The sequence below is a fragment of the Seriola lalandi genome, unplaced genomic scaffold (assembly GCF_002814215.2).
Source record: "Seriola lalandi dorsalis isolate HSWRI2012SDOR001 ecotype SW California unplaced genomic scaffold, Sedor1 jcf7180002054663, whole genome shotgun sequence".
NCBI classification, from domain to species: Eukaryota; Metazoa; Chordata; class Actinopteri; order Carangiformes; family Carangidae; genus Seriola; species Seriola lalandi.
Genome location: NW_019525216.1, coordinates 1,299,684 through 1,318,722, shown reverse-complemented (window position 1 = coordinate 1,318,722; position 19,039 = coordinate 1,299,684). Strand labels below are relative to the sequence as shown.

Genomic DNA, 19,039 nt, shown 5'->3' with positions numbered 1-19,039 from the left:
TAAAGTCAATCTGCATACTAAACAACCCTGGATTTTTTAGTGCCTTGTTTATGGACAGCTATACTCCCACAATGCAATGCACATAGAAACTGCAGGAGCTTTTAGAGGATTTTGAATGGTGAACACCTTCCGGAAACAATACCTTTGTAGGGGCAGTTTGGATTATTACATCATTTTGTGAAGGTATAAAAGAGTCCAGTATGATTTCTTTAACACTAACTGCAGAAACACTATACTGTAAAGAATAGCATATAGTTCATACTGTCTACAGTTAATATGTAACATTACCACAGACATATCATGACCCTCTTCCACAAAGTCCTTACCAGATCACGCTACTTAACCTCCTACTTAACTCGCATCCCTTTCCTGACCCCCTGAAAGACACACTGTGATCAGCGCGTGTAAATCACGGCTCCGCTGTCACGAAGCAGAGGAGCGACGATTTACGTGAATTATGACTCTTTGAAACAGGAACACTGAGGCGCTGAACCAGATGGCTGTGGGACCTGTGAGAGAACACGAGGGAGACACAGCGGAGCCCCACGCTGAGGTACGACTCTGCCTATGGCCACACACGTTAACACACAAATTACACACGTGACGCACAAGTGCTCAAATAGAAGGCCTCATGGGAATGTCATAGACAAAAGTTCCAGCTGCATACAAACTGCGAAATTCACACAATAACCTTTATTGCCGTTTAAACTCTACCCTTAGGAAATTCAGCGTGTTGCCTGTGCCAAGCTCCTGAATTGTTTTCATGTATGTTTGCTCCCAAAAGTCACTTTGTGTGGTCTAAACTTCCCGTGCCTGTGTGCAACTCCCAAGAAAACCCAAAAACCACAAACAGTGGTGTAGACACTCACAGTGCTCCACTCCCACCAGCCAACAGACACGCACACCAGCGCCAGTTATTTACTCCATACTGTACCGACTACCTTCTGTTTCCTTACAGCTAGAAACAGCTGCGGCTAATGGTGATGCCGACGCTTCAAAATATGTCCATCACATCATAAAGCTGAAGGTGAGATACACCGGACCCCACACAAGACAAACCCTGTCCCTTTGAAAATGCCAAACTAAGGACAATAATAGAGTCAAACTCTTGGAAGCAATGCAATAATGAGAGAGATGTTCACACAAAAAAAAGTCAGTGGGGTATGGCAGAAAGACAGAGAGGGAGCACACAGGAGCAGTCGAGTCTGACAAGCTGCCAAGACAAGAGAAAGGAGTCAGAACATTGTCAAATAAAAGAGTGCATAAATAAAACAATCAGTGTATGGGAGAAATAAAAGCAAAGGAACAGATTTTTACTTCATGTGGTTATTATTATTTGAAGTTTTTTTTTTTTTCCTTTTCAAATTTCATTCTTCGAGCACCACCAGTAAAACTCCACTCAGCTCCATCACATTTGGGTGGCAGGAGACATCTCACCAGGGGATATCTCAAAATCTTACCAAATGAAACTGACAATATCTGCATGGCTAGACACCACAAGAGGTAATTGGAAAAACATGCCATTTGTGATTCAGGTGAACGGACTAAATCTAGAGAAATAGAGTGTGACACGAAACAAGAGCGAGAGAGAAGGAGAAAAAGGGGGAACTTTGCTGGAAGAGCTTTAGCATCTGGATGGGACCCCCCCCTCCCCCTTGTCTGGGACCATCCATATGGCGTATTAAGCGACAGGGGATGACAGTGTAGACGCAGCAGCATCTGGGCAGCTCATTGACATGACGTACACAATCCCACAAAATCCTCTATAGGAACAAAAGATCAGGCTAATTATCTTTTCTGGAGATAATAGTGATGAGTAATGCTTGTTTTCAGTAGCTGGTGCAGCTCTTGTTATTTAGCACCTGTTTCGCACTAACGCTGTTTTTCTCCAATAGGAGGACGGAGGACTTGGCATCACCTTTGTCGAGGGAGACACTGAGAGCGGAGTTGAAATTCAGACTATATCTGAGGTGAAAGGACACACAGGCAAAGTATGCATTAAAAGAAAAAGAAAGAAAAAGAAAGGTTCATATTCATAATACAGTTAATTTTGGTTTGCTAATCAAAGATGTGATCTGTTCCATGTAGGAGGGCTGCATGAGACCGGGGGACAAGCTCTTAACTGTGAATGGTGAATCAGTGCTGGGGTACAGTGTGGAAAAGGTGTCATTATCTCTTACTATCTTCAGAAATTTGGATTTGTTTACACTGTGTTTCTTAACGTAATACAGATCAAATACGATCCTTATTCTCGGTGGTATAATAATTTAAAAAACAACAGCTGCCGCAGTATAAAGACAGGGTCTGATTAGTAACTGTGCTGTGTTTTAGGTCAGTTCTCTACTGAGAAAAGCCAAAGGTCCAGTGAAGCTAACCTTCTCTACAAATGAGACCTCCTCCTCCTTCTCCTCTCCCCAGTCAACCTGCCTGGACGGGGGTTACTCAGATGGTGTCCTCGCCAGCCTGCCCAGCATGCCTAGCGCCGCCACAGCTATGCTGAGCCCAGCAGAAGCAGAAGCAGTCACTAGTGAGTCTCCTTACACTTCCAAGATTTGCTTGACTTGCTTTTAATGATTTAAAGACTGAGTTTGGTTTCTTATCCAGGAAGATAAATAATGTATCACTAGTCATTCTATAGGCAGATAACTAACCCAATTCCCTGCTTTTAAACTGAATAGATGGCACATTTTTTTTTGTCATTATATCTCTATACTTTTGCTTCATCTATTTTAGGCCTGAGTCGCTCCTCCACCCCTTCCACTCTGGCCTGTGACCCAGCGACCTGTCCCATCATCCCCGGCTGTGAGACCACCATCGACATCTCCAAGGGCCGCACAGGCCTGGGCCTCAGCATCGTGGGAGGCTGCGACACCCTGCTGGTAGGAGACAGAACAATATGAAAACAAATCTGCTGATGTGGCTGTGTCACTTTCCTAATGGGCTACTATGATCTGGGGGGAACACTGTTACTAGTTGATTGTCACCAGAAGCATCCGTGGAGTCAAGTACAACCATGGCAACACAAATATTGTTAATAAATCCGGTATTCTCAGTATTTAGAAGTTACATGACTGTACTTTGTCAGTTCCCACGATGCCACCCACTTTGGTATAACTATAAGCCGTGGTGGCTCAGGAATGTAGGAAATGATGTTGTCACAGCCGTCCTCCTCCTCCTCCACCCCACCCCCCACCCCCCCGCTCCTGCCATCCTTTCCTCAGCCCATCTATTCTGTCTGCTCAGTCAGGCTTGGGGGAGCAGCTCTTTGTCTGGCCTCGGCCGCAGCAGACAATATCCAGCCCTGGAATGTAACCTCTGAACCCCAAATGACACTCGCACTGGAACGCAGAGAAAAACACCCTGGATGTCAGCACCATGCACACTGAGAATACAAAATAATGTCTGTCTGCTGTCAAATGCAAAAGAAATTCACGAGTACTCGTGGTTTTTAAAGTCATTCTCTGTCTCCAGCGTGGCACTTGTACAATCTCTAATTTCCTCTAAGCAAACCGTTACTCCTCACCTTTGTCTCCTCTTTTTCATATTTATTTGCTCTTCTATCTCTTTCTCTCCAGGGGGCCATCATTATCCATGAAGTTTATGAAGAAGGGGCAGCCTCCAAAGATGGCAGGCTTTGGGCAGGAGACCAAATCCTAGAGGTGCAGTATAATAAGCATCACATATGACCTAGATTAAAAAAAAAAAAAAAAAGAGGCATTACACGCTTCAATAAGATGTTGCGGCCTGAGGAGTTTCAACATGAAAGCTTGGGTTTCAAAGTTCAATCAAGGATCATGTAGTTTGATTCTGCAAAAATGTGTGATAAATGAGCTGATATATATCTCAAGTGTAAGTGATATCATTATTTGGCAACAAAAAAAAATCTACTGGCTGTTGGCTGTTAGTGAGTCAATATACTGAAGGATGAAGTGATTATAAGTCGAAAGTCAGGAAGTAACCTCTCGTATGAAGCCTGTATGTATTATGAGGATTGACAAGTTAAGTATCTCGGCTCAACTTGGATTTGCCCTCTATTTGACCTCATGCTTTGTCACAGAGGGAGGGCAGGGGTGGAGCTCAGGAGTTTCATTATGGTAGCTCAATCAGACTTGAACTGAAAAGTGCACATGCATGCATGCACGCACGCACGCACGCACACACACACACGCACACACACGCGCACACACACACACACACACACACTCTTATGACTTAATTGCCCTCTACTATTCATTTCTGTCCCAGAGCCAAGCTGTTGTGTTTAGAAAATACAGTCAGAGAGAAAAAGTGAAAAGAGCGGTTTCCTGGTCCACAGCGACGCTATTAGTTACTATGGGAAAAATCCTTTGTATGTCCATGGCGAAAGCTAATGAGGTATTTCCCCCGTTTAATGTGGTAAAAAAAAAAAAAAAAAAAAAACGCTGGACATGGGTCCTTGAACTGACGGGTTGAGCTTCTCACAGTTTTGTGGGAAGGCTGCTTCCCTTTAGTTAAACTCAAGTGCTCTAACATCACCCTGTGGTTTAAATATTATGAACCAGTGTCCAGATTTGTCAGCAGTTTGGGTTTCTACAGAAGAAATGTAACCTCAGTGGTGATAGGAAAATTCAGATTTAGCATTAAATTAGGCTGTTAGCACATTTCATAGTCCTCTGCTTCTTCCACTTTATATCAGGAACAGAAGAATAAGCATTCGCTGCTTTGCTGAATGGGCAAAAATGGAAATGTGCTCAAGCAATTTTGTATTTATGAATTCAAAATCAACCTTAAGTAGTTTTTAGTTGGAACAACCTCATATTGCTGGAGCACACAAATGTGTACGTTTTTCTCGTCACAGGTGAATGGCATCGACCTGCGTGCAGCCAGTCATGATGAAGCCATCAATGTGCTGCGGCAGACGCCGCAGAGGGTCCGGCTGTCTGTCTACAGGGATGAGGCCCAGTACAAGGAGGAAGACCTGTGGGACTCATTCACTGTTGAGCTGCATAAGAAGCCTGGTCATGGCCTGGGCCTCAGCATTGTAGGGAGGAGGTGAGAGAGATTTATTATTAGCATTACTGCTTAATGTGTAGTATGCACTTATCAATGTACAACAGAAGATTTATTATAATACTGAATAAGCTTTAGATATGAAAATAGTGGAAAAGGTATTTGTTTTTCAAGAGCTTGGTTTTTTTTTGTCATATTAGGAATTTTGCTAACCCTTTAAAATGCTTTTAGTTATCCAGTTCTACCAGATATACATTTTTTAAAAAATTGTTGGTACTCTGGTAACTATTGTGTTAAAAAAAAACATGTTTAAAGAACCGCCAGGCTACAACTATAAATAATAGGGAGGTATAGAATGATAAAGGTAATCAGGCGAACATAACTACCTAGTAGTGTAAGTGTCAACATAGTAATTGCACTGTTTTTCTTCCTTAATGCAGATCACGGGACCAGAGGTAACCTATTATTAAAAACCCTTACATTTAAATATAGAGTAGAAGAAGTAAATAGACTTAATAAGTACAAAATCATATGTAGTCAGAGGTGTGACCATGTATTTGTTTTTACCATCTTTAGACCTTTCCCCTTATGGAATCCTTATCATAACTGGGTTTAGTTACCGGGGAAAGCTATTGTATTTTTTTTTTTTTTTTTAAATGTTTACATATAGATTCATAAAATTTCCTTTTGTCCCACACGACATGTCTGTGAAAGATATGAAAATAAAAACAGCAAAGAAAAAAAAAAAGTTCAGAATCCTCACAGCTAACTGGAACACATCACGCTTAAACGGCTTCTAAATCCTATTTTATGGTTGAATGAATATTTACCTGCCTGGCTGGATTGCTGACATGTTCAACATCATAGAAATGAAAAGTGAGTCAGCACCTCACCAGAGCTGGTTTGTGTTCCACTCATTTTCAGTGGCACCAGTGGCAATCGGGACCCCGGCGTATCGCCGCAGACAAGCTTGTAACCACATGTTCACTTTATATAGGAATGTTGCTCCTTATGTCTCCACTAGAGCTGTGGAGGAAGATTTACACGAGTCTTACCAGGACGTGAGCTGGCAAATTGTTTTAAACATAAAATCAACTCGCACTTTTATTCTGGTGGAGAATTTATGGGTTAAGGCACATGTGGGAAATGGCCTGCTGGTCCACAGGCTGGCAGTATGCTGCTGCCCGGTGTGTGCAGTGCGATGATTGATCTCACCCTCAGGATAAGCCTCAGGAACGGTTTAAGCAGGCCACACATGCACATGAACTACTGATTATGTGTATGAATGTGTATCTTTGTGTGTTTTTTATACCTTTCTGTCTGCAGTCTCTGCAGAATTTGTTCAAGTGTGTAAACGCTTGGAACCAACACATTTGGGTCCTCGTAGGACAACTGCACTAAAATGCAGGGGAAAAAGGCCCAAGTTGGGGCCACAGTTAGGCCAAATGTTTGGGCAGCAGTAGGCAGATCAACTGTTAATGCAGTTGTAATCGTTTACCTCCGTCACAGCGTTTTTGCTACACAAGTGGAAAAAACAAATGAAATGCTCAATCGGATGGAAAAACAGAAAAGATAACAGACAACCTAAAGCCCTCTGCTAAAATGGAAAGCGCAAGCTAGCAGTTAGTGGTGAGGAGCTATGACAGCCAAGTATCTCTGGCACTGTGGACTGAGTGGGATCGAGTTGCCTTGCTTCACAGCTTCTGATTTCGTTAGTCTCGATCCACGTGGAGACTGGCACCTAAGATATGCAAAGTCTGCAGGAGACGTGCATTTGGAAAAAGACGTAGGCTAAGGATTCATCATCTTCTCTGTAGTCAAGTTAATGTCCCAGAGGTCTGTGTTAAGAGCAAGCAAAGGTTTTGACAGTGTTGACCTTTGACTGTAGCCAAACATGGACATACTGTATTTTCTATGACCCCTCAAACTGCTTTGTAGACGGACATTATGAAGCTTAGATGCAGGTTTACCACAAGCTGCCATCTTGTCAGATAGTAGAGCCTCAAAACCAAAATTTGGTCAAAGCTTTAAAGCATACAGGGTGCTGAGGTTGCAAGCGGCAATCATCATAGCTGAGTTTGGCAGGTGCAGACACCCATCAATCAAGCCCCAAAACATACGTCTCCTAAAGGCTCAGTATACTGTATCCTTAATAGAACAGTGACTCTCAAAATTGTCACCAACACACTTATTAGAGGACGCAAAATAACTGTTAGTTACAGCGCCAATAATGTCTTCTTCTAAATAATACACAGTAACTTCTCACTTGTGTGTGACTGCAAATTGTTCACATGAAGCAAATACAGGATCCAAGATGGAAAACACATTTATTGAGGTCACAGTTTGGGTGGGTGGGGGGGGGCACTCTTTGGTATTAAATATTCCATTTCACCAGCTGTTTGTCAGTGGTTTCCCAAAAGCTGTATTCCATACTTGTGCAGAGGTCCATTGGAAAAATTTGAAATTGCTGGATCAGTAGTGTTTCATCAATTACAAATTCAAAATCAGAACTCTAGGGAATGACACGGATAAGGTCAACGAGCAGAGTTGTCAACGTAGACGTGCAATACAGTAACAGATAATGTTATCTCATTTCCATGCCTTTTCTTTCCACCTTTCCCTCCAGGAATGACACAGGAGTGTTTGTGTCTGATATCGTGAAAGGAGGTTTGGTGGACACCGATGGTCAACTGACGCAGGGCGACCAGATCCTGTCAGTCAATGGTGAGGACGTCAGGTCGGCCACTCAGGAGGCCGTGGCTGCACTGCTCAAGGTACAGCTACCCCAGTGAGAGTAAAACATCTGCTTTAAACTGCGCTGGGAAAACCAAAATGGAAAACAATGTGGCATTTTGTGTTGTAGTGCTGCGTGGGGCCTATAAAACTGGAAGTGGGGAGGTTTAAAGCTGGCCCCTTCCACTCTGAGAGAAGGCTTTCTCAAAGCAGTCAGGTAAATTATCACTCATTTAACATCTATCAAGGATAAGCTTAAGGCAGAATGGAAATCACTCTTATGTAATCCCTGAACGGAACAGAAAAAGAGAATAACACCTCTGAATGCCTTTTGTTTCAGATGAGTGAAACAGGCAGTTCTAAGGCGGCCTCTCAGTCGTGTTCAGACTCTGGAAACCTTCCTGCTGACCCTGACAAACTAAGTCAGAGTCAGGAATGTAAGTATCTTGAGTTTGCAACCATGAAGTAACACGCGGATATTAATCAAACCATTAATCCAATAATGTGAACCATGTGTTTGTTTTTACTTTGACATTTTCTCAGCTCCGGAGCATCAGGACACCAGAACAGTGGAGTTCACTAAAGGTCCCAATGATTCTCTGGGTATCAGTATCGCAGGCGGTGTGGGCAGCCCGCTGGGGGATATACCCATCTTCATCGCTATGATGAACCCTGTCGGCCTGGCTGCTCAGACCCAGAAGCTCAAGGTACTAGACGTATTCCTCCTACTCAGTAAATTTTTTTATTTGGCTTCCAGCCTAAATGAAATGAAAAATTCACATACCAGTAATTCATGTGTGGGATTTAATTTGAATGTCAATTACTTACAGCCAAGTCATTCCCACTCACTTTAGTCAGTTGGTGAATCTCAGACCCTCCAAAAGGTCAAGAGCCTGCCGCCTTTAGCAGTGAACTTTGCAGTTAAATGACAGACAAACTAACAATTGTAGCTCTGTGTGACGCAGGACCGGAGCAGGACAATAGCCACTACGATGGATCATAAATCTCCCACTCCTGCATTCAGATCCTTAAGCCTACAGAAGGGCTCTTTGAAATGAATAGGGGGAATCTTGAATAGTATATTCAAGCTGCTTCTATCCTTTCAGCCAGAGTGAGAGATGAGATCGCTACATAATGAAATTACTCATCTGAAAACAAGCATGGTTTTGCATTTGTATGGCGCGGTGAATTCAATTTTCAAATAGTTAGCAAACATTTCATATCCAATTATCGTTCAGAGTTCGTCAAATGTTTTGGAAGTAACAGTGAAGCCGTAGAAGAAGCACCAGTTCTCCACTGCCGAATGTGCCAGGCCAGTTTTCCTCATGTGTTCCCTTTGAAATTGTACTAAACTATCACTTTTCCAGATTGGGGACCGGATTGTCAGTATCTGTGGAACCTCTGCTGAAAGCATGAGCCACGCACAGGCAGTGACTCTGCTCAAGAATGCCACAGGCACAATACAGCTGCAGGTCTCTGTGAATGCACACACACACACACACACACACACATACACACACACACACACACACACACTTTCTCTCACCCTTTCTGTTCTTATTAGATAAAACCCACAGACACAGTTAGATAATCTGCAGCTGAACTTGTCCTGTATATTTTATCTGCGTACACAGTTTTCATCTGGGAAGAGCAGTCGAAGGTTACCAGCGTCACACTTTGAAGTACCATAAAACCTGTCTCGCTCATCCAGCACTACCACCGTGCTATCAGTCGTTATCTTGTCAGTAAATCAAGTCGGCCATACCATAACTGTGTTCGCTTGTTTGCGTGTTTGCTCGTGCACCTGCAGGTGGTAGCAGGTGGTGACACAACCGTGACGGGTCCCTCTCAGGATCCGGCAGCTGTGGGTCTCACACCCACCTGCATTTTCCAGGACGACCTCGGGTATGAACTGGTTTATTACACAGACAGAGTATTTTGATGTGTTTCACCCCTATCATGCTGGTCTGTATCCCTTACATGCTAGATTTGAAATGTTACAACATATTAAATTCTTGACGCACCTTAACTTTCAAATAAAAACCGTAATATTCAGATATTAAGAGACAGCATGTTGCAGGGTTTTTTCTCTATTTTGACGGTTTTAATAATGCTAGGGAGTGTCTCTGTGATTCCATCAGCCCACCGCAGTATAAGACCATCACTCTTGAGAGAGGACCAGACGGACTAGGTTTCAGTATAGTTGGAGGGTACGGCAGCCCCCATGGAGACTTGCCTATCTATGTTAAAACAGTTTTTGGAAAGGTAAGTGGAGCATGACGCAACAATTTATCTTTGCAGATCTCACAGACTGTGTGTTATTAATCAAAATCCTATGTCCATGTGTGTGTGTGTGTGTGTGTGTGTGTGTGTGTGTGTGTGTGTGTGTGTGTGTGTGTGTGTGTGTATTTAGGGAGCAGCAGCGGAGGACGGGCGTCTGAAACGGGGAGACCAGATCATGGCCGTTAACGGGCAAACTCTGGAGGGCGTCACTCATGAAGAAGCCGTCGGGATCCTGAAAAGGACCAAAGGAACTGTCACACTCACTGTGCTATCATAGACACACCTTCGCAAACACCCACAAACATCCGCAAACGCACACATACACTCCTCACTGCTTTTCCCACACTCCTACTTGCACCCGAACTTAACCTACACCTTCAAAGACTGAAACTTTAAAGGAGCAACACAGAGGGCAGGCGTAGTGTCGTGTCTCACCGCAGTGGAGCTCAGGCCGGCAATATTTCACAACCAGGTGATTGTGTTACAATCACCAGATTTTCAGCTGTGAAAATATGCAAACTGAAATATGAACAGCCACACACTGATTACTCATTGTAGCTTTGAACACTGTGATCCATTGAAGCCTACTACGAGTAGCTTTACATGCAGTATATGTCATTATAAAAACTTGTCACTAAAACAATCGCTCAAATTGATCCTAAAAGTAATATGTTAATTAAATATACTGTATGAATTCATAAATTGTTCACCATATAATTATGTTTTAAATCTGTTGTTACATGAATCTCAAAGATGTTGTGAATAGTATTAGAAACACTCCATGACTGGAGTGAAATATTCACTGGACACTGTGACTAGTATTTTACCATTTACTGTATTGAGATACATGGATTGGAAGATTGTTATTCTCAGTAGCAGAAAACACCCTCAAGCAATATCAGAATATTTTGACAGAGGAGAGGCCTATTTTTCCAAGGGTTTCTACAGAGGTACAGTCTTGCACAGGTGAAAGTCAGAGTAAAATCAGAGCATGAAACAGCATGAAAATACCCTAATGACTATTTTAGCTGATAACATTATTATTTGTCTTTTATGTTGCACTGCTGTTGGCAGTTCATCATACTTTGAATTTCCTGATGCTGATGCTGCTGTAACGGTTGGTGTTACATGATGAAGTCACTGTTGTTTTAGCAAAAAGAGATGTCTGGTGTTGTAAAATACACTGTGCATCAACAAATTTCTGAAGGGAAAGATGTGAAATCCTTTAAGTGTGTTTTTAGTGCACACTGCATGAGGAATTGTGAATGAGTGAGTGTGTTTGTGTGACCTACTCACTGAAATATAGTGCTGCTAAAGCTGATGTATGAGGTATTATGTCACAGTACTTGGATTTTGTAAGTATTAATTAATGTTCACTTAATGAAAGTGCACGGGAGAGTAAAGAAACTGTTATTTAGGTTGGAATGGATGAGTGGTTCTTCGTGTCAGATGGATTGTAGAATGGACCTGAACTCTTTTTGACCTTATTGTTTACCCAAAATGAAGACACCCAGTGTGTAGTTTCTGAAGTCCTTATGCATTTGTTGTGTGGTCTAGTGTCAGAGAGAGTTGTCTGTTCTCTGTCTTATCACCTTAAATGTGTCTCTAGTACTGTCAAAGTGACAGTATTGAATTTATTCACACTGAATTAAATAAAAGTGACCTTTGGATTCAATCAGTGTTCCACTCCTGCTTTGTCTTGTACTTCACTTCCCCTTAATGAATTAATGTGACCTAAAACACATGTCATCATTACGTCCACCAAGAAAAGTAGCCCATCAAACCCTCAGCCAAATAACAATAAACTTAAATATGACCACATAATGTTATTAAATGAATAGCAGTCATTGGGCATTTTGAAATACAGGGCAACTTTCCAAGTGCACTAGCTCTTAGTCAATCTGACTGATCCATACTGAATGCTAAGGTTATTGTACAGTATACATCACATTTCCTGTACATCGCATGGATAATTTTTTATCTGGGAGATAAAATGTACTGTCGCCAGAGGTCATGTTTAAATGAAATGGGAATGGATGTAATGCAGGTGCTAAGGCAAGTTGAAATGTACATGAACAAAGATTTATAACAAGGCCATGTGGAACATCACGTGTGGTCTTGGCTTGAATAGACCCTCTGTTGTCACTTAATAAAGCCCACATAGACAAATAAAATATGGCATCCCATGTGTCTGACAAGCACAGCTGCTTCACAGCCTGTCACATGGTTAGTGCGAAGTCCTGTGCATGAAGTCCATTTCTTAAGTCGGTTTACAGCAAACATGATGGCTACCAATTAATCAAGCAGGACCTTTGAAGTCCTGTGTCTAATGAGGTCTGGGCTGTGTTCAGAGTCAGTGGGCTGTTGGAAATGAACAATGTAGTACCTTCATAGAAGAAATGCACATGCTCAAGTGTTGGGGGGCTCCTAAGGTCGAGAACCACACTGTTACCTGCAGCTGCTGCTAGCTAAACAACAAGCTAGCTGCAGCCTGCACTCAACAGCTGAGCCTTCAACCAAGCACCTGTTGTTTTAATGGTCCCAGTGGGTTTAGAGGTTACCCAGCCTCCCTCCAGGATCAGGGGACGCAGGTTGGTTTACACAATGTTTGCCTGAACAAGCCTTAGATGTGAGATCAGATGTTGCCACTGCACAGTCATGCTCCACTTGAATGTGGGCAAATGGTGTAACTTTTCTGTGACGGTGCCAAAGCTAAATCACTTAAAAGGACAGAATTATCAAGCTGCCAAGCTAGCCTATGTGCATTTACATGGGATTTTCCCATGAACAAGACTTCTTTGTTGACCTCATAAACAAGAGTTATGACAAAGGCACTGTTTACATCCTGTTGCATTACAAAATGTCAGCTGCATAACTAATGCGGCTTTAGATGCAGCCTGTGAAATAAGCTTGTCGTCGCATGTCCAAACATTTCAGAGCCAGTATTATCATGACTCATGCTAGCTCCACACTGGCTATCAAGAGGTTAAGCAAACGGAAACCCATAGTTGATGATGGGGCCATGATGACTCATGCCTAATGGGACACCATTGTGCATGTTTGACTGGCTAGCAAGGGTTTGCTCTTTTATTTTTTTAATATCACAGAGCAAATAGGGACAAAGTGGTGGAAATAATAACACCAACACAAATGAAGCGCATACAAGCAGTTGCGCTTGTATTTACTGTTTTGTGTCTGAAATTTTTAATATGCTTCACAGTTACTGCCTACATCATTCATCTACCGAGCACCTGATCTGCTTTGTGGACTCTCCAACGTCATGCACCAGAGTCTGATATCTTTTTGCATGGATCAGGCATCACCTTTTCATGGTGAGTTTCTTTTTGTCTTAGACAACAGAGGGTCTTAAAAGGTCATCTTTCCAAGCCTTCCCTCACAATGACACATTCTTGCATACGCACACGAGCAAGCATAATTGAATTTCCACTGCGGCAGTGGTGTAAAATTGCAGCTAGATGAATGCACTGCTCTACAAGAAGACAATACTTCCCCTTCACCAGCTTTGAGGTCATTTGACCTTCCTGCACCGTGACTCTGTTGCCTCAAGTCTTGACTTAGCTGTCAGAAAGATTAGCACATCACAGGCGTGCACAATCCTCTGCACTGTCTGAGTCAGCACACATTAGTTGCTCTTTAACTGTCCTTCCTCTCAACACAATGGTGTAACTGTAGACAAATTGGCTGGTGATTGTTGGTGACATCAGAATTCATCCACTGGAGACAAACATGCCAAAAGCCAAGAACATTTATCTCAATGAACATTTCTATCTTGAACTAATTTGCAAATGAAATGACTAATAAAGATTGGAATGTGAGAAGAAACTCATTAAGCCAGTTCCTAGTTTTTATACGCAAGTACGATTAGGATTTATTGAAGTGATGATTAATAACCACAGACAATGAGAAATGAGTCCAAACCTTAAGGGGAATATGACCTCAGACTGGTAAACACGTCTTACAACTCAAACCGGGAGTGGGGAATTACTTGCTGGTAGAATGAACAAAACGCATTTGTGTGATAAATTTTACCCAGCCTTCCCTATAAGACGTGTCATTTGTTTACTCTAGTTTTACATATCTCGCTTTGGCGTCTTGTTTCCAGAACAAACAAAGAGACATATAACTATCCTCCTTTATTTAGATGCTAACTATTATATTTTTCTGAGTACGCAGCTGAGATACAAACAAACACATACTTTCCTTGTCCTTCACAACCTGAAATTATGCCAGAGTCATACTTTGCAGACAGGAAGCGGGATGTTCTCATGATTTACAGCGAGGTTTTTCCTCAGCCACAGCTCAGCAGACAATCTCACGTTCCTTGACTGTTAAAATAAACCTGGGAGTTAACCAAAGCAGCGATGACATCATGCAGGATTGGATTTCCTCCTCACCTTTGGTGTGTTTGCACAAAGTGGAGTGTGAGGGCTGAGGAGTGTGTTTACACAGACAACAGAGCACATGTTCAATGAGGGAACACCAAACACTGACATTAAATGTTTAGTGTTGAACACTTAACTGTCGTTATTACATGTTAGCAATGCAAACAGTCTACTCAGCTGAGACTATAACGACACACTAGACAAGACAAGTTTTTAATGACCCATCCATCTAAACTACAGTCTATCTCTGTCTGACCCTTCGCCTGATAACAGGAAGCTATTTCACTTTAAGGCCACCTCTTGTCTTAAACACGCCATGTGTGTTTCTCTTGGAATGTTTGCATTTCAGTTACAGCTTCAAATTACATCACCACGGCCGCGGCCTGATAAGGCAGAGAGTGTAATCATCACTTTATGAGCTCTGTGTAAAGTAATGTGGTGACACAGTTGCTAGGAAATGTTTGTAGAGTTGAGGATAGAAGAGTCACCTTTGTTTGCTTGTGAGAGGTGCACATATCTGACCTCGTGAGAGGATGTGGCTGCAGGGCTGTTGAACCAGCATTCATGGAGAGAAAATATAGACATAGGACTTCAAGAAGTCAAATATAGAACGCCCTGGTGCGTTGAGCTTAATGCTAACATCAGCTAACATCCTCACAGAGACAATACCGGCATGCAAATGTTTATCAGGTATAAGGTTACCATGTTTACCATCTTAGTTTAACATCTTAGCATGCAAAGACTTGCAAATAAGCTTTCAGCATTCAGCTGAGGTGGAGACTGACATTAGTTTTCCAAGTATTTTGTCATAAGAAATTTTAACCCACTGGTTGTTCTATCGAGAGAGTCAGAGGATCACCAAAGTTATTATAATTCCCATTTGTAGTTAATTTTAGGGCATTCCATCCAACAGTTGTTGACACATTTCACTCAAAACCAGAAATTGGAACCTCATTCTTGTGCTACAGGAAAAAGTCTGAAGATCAGGTGGTATCCTCAGTGGAACACAAATGTCTGTACAAATATTTTGCCAATTCATCTAGTATATGTTATATTTCACTGAAGAGAAGTGTTGGTGACATTAGACGAAAAGTCAGCAGATCACGTAAGTCATTAGGATTCATCCTCCTTCAATATCTGCAACAAATTTCCCAGCAATCAAACCAATAGTTGTCAAGACATTTCACTAAATACCAAGACTGTCAATTTTATGGTGACACCAAATAACAAGTCAGGGGATCACCAAAGGCAGTAGGATTCTTCCTCTGCTGTCCATGACTATCTGTACAAACTTTTCATCCAGTAGTTAATAACATATCAATGTGAACCAAAGTGGTGGACCAACCGACACTAGAGCCATGCCAGTACTGTATCATACCACTGCAGCGTGCTTGCTCCACATTTGTTAATTGCCTGTATTATTGACTGCCATTTCTCTGCACCGCTGGTTTAAAAATAACGTATCCTATTGATTTTTAAGGCAGGATGGAAAAATAAACCAGTGAAAAAAACCCATTGAAGCCTAAGGCGCTCGCTGCTGTTTGAACTCATTTTCCATCTTCGTTGAGAAAACCTGCCTGTGCCATTACACTGAAACGAGTGTCAAATTAATTGACGTACCGTAAATAATCTTTTTCTGAAAGTGGTACTTACTCAGGCTTTGACTTGAATGTCTAACTTTTGATTAATGCGTGGCTCCTTTTATTATTCAGAGGATGACATTTTTAGAGCCCCTGTTATCATTCCCAGAGTTACAACCCGGGCTTTCACCCCTCCTTAAGACTGGGTTACAATTGTGAATTTTAAAGTGGGGTGATACATACGTCATTTGAAGCTGTCAGCTCTCGAAAAATGAGAAAATTGTTTTGGCACATTCAAACCTGTCATCCCAGAGAGCTTTCATCAGCCTTTGATGCATGTTACCAAGTCATTACTCCAATCACACAACCATTATCTTAACTTAACCTATAATTGTTCATATATAGTATACAGTGAAACAAAGACTTGATAAAGTCATAAAATTAGCCTCTGTGCAGTTACTGAGCAGCTCATCGCTTAAAAGCCTAAAGGGTATGTTTGTGCTACTCTGTTATTATTATCTGTTGAGTTGCATCCCAGTGATAACTTGAAGATGCCAAACAATACAGGGAAAGGTTAATGTTGGGATTTTGAGGGCACTGCAAGGCTACATTCTCAGACAGACCCATAAAAAGTCATTAAAAAGCCTGGACCAGCCATTGGTCTGGAACAGCCACTTTCTAGCCGTAAATGTGCGTTAAACTATAACTATTTTGGTTGGTTGGTTTGACACAACATGTGACACATAAAGTGTCCAATAACAAGTATCATTCTAAAAAATGACATGTTTAAAAACATAGTTGGACATAAAGCAAAAAAAAAATCAGAGACCACAAGAGGCTGAGCCCAGGCCTCAGCAGCACTTTAAAACATGTTTACATGTCCCCGGCCAGGTGAACGTACCCCTGTGGTTCCTGTCTGGTTTGTGCTGTTAAAACATTTGCTGCCACTGCACATTCTTCCTTTTTCTGAAGAAGATCACAGATGCCAGAGAGTTCTGCTGGGTCACTGGCTTTTTACCTCCTGAGTGGATTCCGAGCATTAAACAGGTGTAACCAGGTCCTCTAGTCATTGTAAAATCAGGCCAGGAATGAACAGGAACATGTTCCCCCTGCTTTCATCTGCCCTGCCATCAATGCAAATGAAAAGACGACTGCTAATGGAGCACCCATGGGTGTCACTCTGACTAGATTCCGCTGATGGTTATCTGACATACCTCTGTTTGATGGTAACATTAGAAATAAAGATAGAAATGCAACTGGGTGACAACGTTGCATGTTCTCTAAAGACAAAAACACGTGCTTTAAACTGGACTGTAAATCCACCCTAGGCGAAAAGAATTTAAAGGGCTGTTAAAGGTGAATGAAACAGGAATTGCATTCCAAGAACATTGAGCATCGATGAGTGGATTTTTTACCTGAACACCTGTCACACCTACATTAAGCCAACAGCAACTGAAAACACAATAGTTTGTGTATGCATGTTTTTTTCTCAGAAGGACTCTTCTCTACTCTGATATTTTCCAAGGAATCCATTCATATGTTGCAAAGCTGTTAAATACTAATGCAAACACTGCATGTGAACACAGTTTGTTTAAATGCTCACACGTATGGGCATTTGATAATCTTTCCTCAACAGTGAACGCCCTTCAGCTACTTATGAAGCACTCCTAAGTTATTTGGTTAGCAGCACATTCACTCAGCTTATGCCTGAGAAAGTATCAGAAGGAACGTGTCATGCGCATGACACAGAAGCTGTAGGGTATTCAAGGTAAAACTTTCCATCAGACTTGCATGAACCTGCTGTGTGGAAGTGCTTGAACAGATTAATGCTCTCCAGAGGTGTTCGCTATGTTGATCTAGTTTCCTGAAGGCAACAGCGGTGTCACCATTCATCATCGTTTAGTACAAGAAAATGGGATTCATTTTGGCTAAATTACCACCTTGCTTGGCAGATTTGTTTAATGACTTTGAGGACAAATGCAGACATTGGCCCAGTCAGTGTTGTTGTTGTTGTTGTGAAAGTAATAAAGTCAGCACATTTCTGTTTGGTGACAGCGAGTGAACTGCCAACAGACAGGGCTGCAGGGCCATGCTAACACATGACACCATTCGGGAGCACTTTCACATGACTCTTCCTCTCTGTACTACTTTGTGATGGAGCAATTTAAATGATATGTGTCTTTCGTGTTGCGTGAACACAGTCCTCCTTTGAATGTTGAGGTAGAAACTTAACATCAATTTAACAAATGCACATAAAATAAATGTGTAAAAATGTGTGCTTCTCAACAGTAACCTGTACATTACGTACAAATACTCCTTATGGACAAATTAAGTGCTATAAAATGTCCATCAGAAGATGGAGTGTCAACACTGCCACAACAAAAGTAAAAGCCTTTTGCAAAGCCTTGCAGCCACACAGCTATCCTCCCACTGTTTTCAGAGGTGGGCTGTAGTGGAATCCCTGCTATGTCGCATTGCTTGCCAAGATCCAGAGATTCCTCATGAATTTATTTTTCCTAACGTGAATAAATAAAGAGCTAGTTGCTGCAATGCATTAAACACTGATGATTTATCAATTTTCTACTATTCTATTGAGCCAGTTTTTTATAAGCATGAAGCAATATCAAGGAGGTGGAGGTGGAGCATGATGATTATGTTGACCTTGGAAACACATGCAGTATTTGTATAAGCAAACACATGGTAGCCTATATCTGAGACTGGGGCTACCTTCCCCCACCCATATATGACCATGTTTTATCATGTAATCCAAGTTACGTACTTGGATCATGTGAGGGCATTTGACATGTTTCATTCCTCAAAGGAGGCAGTGAGACAGGGTTGAAAGCTCAAGAAAATAATATAGTAAGTGGTCCTTGAGTTTAGAATATTTTATGACAAAAATTTGTTGTTGTTTGTAAATGGTCAGTGGTCCAGTCTCTCAATCATTCGTAAATATTCAGTACATATCTCTAACATTGTAATGATGTTGAAGGTTTGGGGATTCTTTCTATGCAGGTATCAAAGGATGTGGAAATGTTCCTGCAAAGCCAT

At 41.8% G+C, this 19,039-nt stretch overlaps 1 protein-coding gene across 11 annotated transcripts in view; it reads left to right on the top strand.

The window, feature by feature from the left end:
* Positions 1–11,680, top strand: part of mpdz (multiple PDZ domain crumbs cell polarity complex component) — a 45,521-nt gene extending 33,841 nt beyond the window's left edge. For 7 of the 11 annotated variants that reach the window (XM_087177939.1, XM_087177937.1, XM_087177931.1 and 4 more), the window contains 16 exons: positions 475–553; positions 959–1,027; positions 1,896–1,991; positions 2,089–2,163; positions 2,332–2,527; positions 2,734–2,879; positions 3,576–3,659; positions 4,838–5,031; positions 7,616–7,763; positions 7,853–7,939; positions 8,063–8,159; positions 8,266–8,429; positions 9,090–9,194; positions 9,533–9,627; positions 9,864–9,987; positions 10,136–11,680. In XM_087177939.1, the coding sequence (XP_087034065.1) occupies positions 475–553; positions 959–1,027; positions 1,896–1,991; positions 2,089–2,163; positions 2,332–2,527; positions 2,734–2,879; positions 3,576–3,659; positions 4,838–5,031; positions 7,616–7,763; positions 7,853–7,939; positions 8,063–8,159; positions 8,266–8,429; positions 9,090–9,194; positions 9,533–9,627; positions 9,864–9,987; positions 10,136–10,282 (1,906 nt within the window). In that variant the 3' untranslated portion in view covers positions 10,283–11,680. The remainder of the gene's footprint in view (positions 1–474; positions 554–958; positions 1,028–1,895; positions 1,992–2,088; positions 2,164–2,331; positions 2,528–2,733; positions 2,880–3,575; positions 3,660–4,837; positions 5,032–7,615; positions 7,764–7,852; positions 7,940–8,062; positions 8,160–8,265; positions 8,430–9,089; positions 9,195–9,532; positions 9,628–9,863; positions 9,988–10,135) is intronic. The other 4 variants (XM_087177938.1, XM_087177934.1, XM_087177935.1 and 1 more) reach the window with 3 other exon arrangements.
* Positions 11,681–19,039: the final 7,359 nt, after the last annotated feature.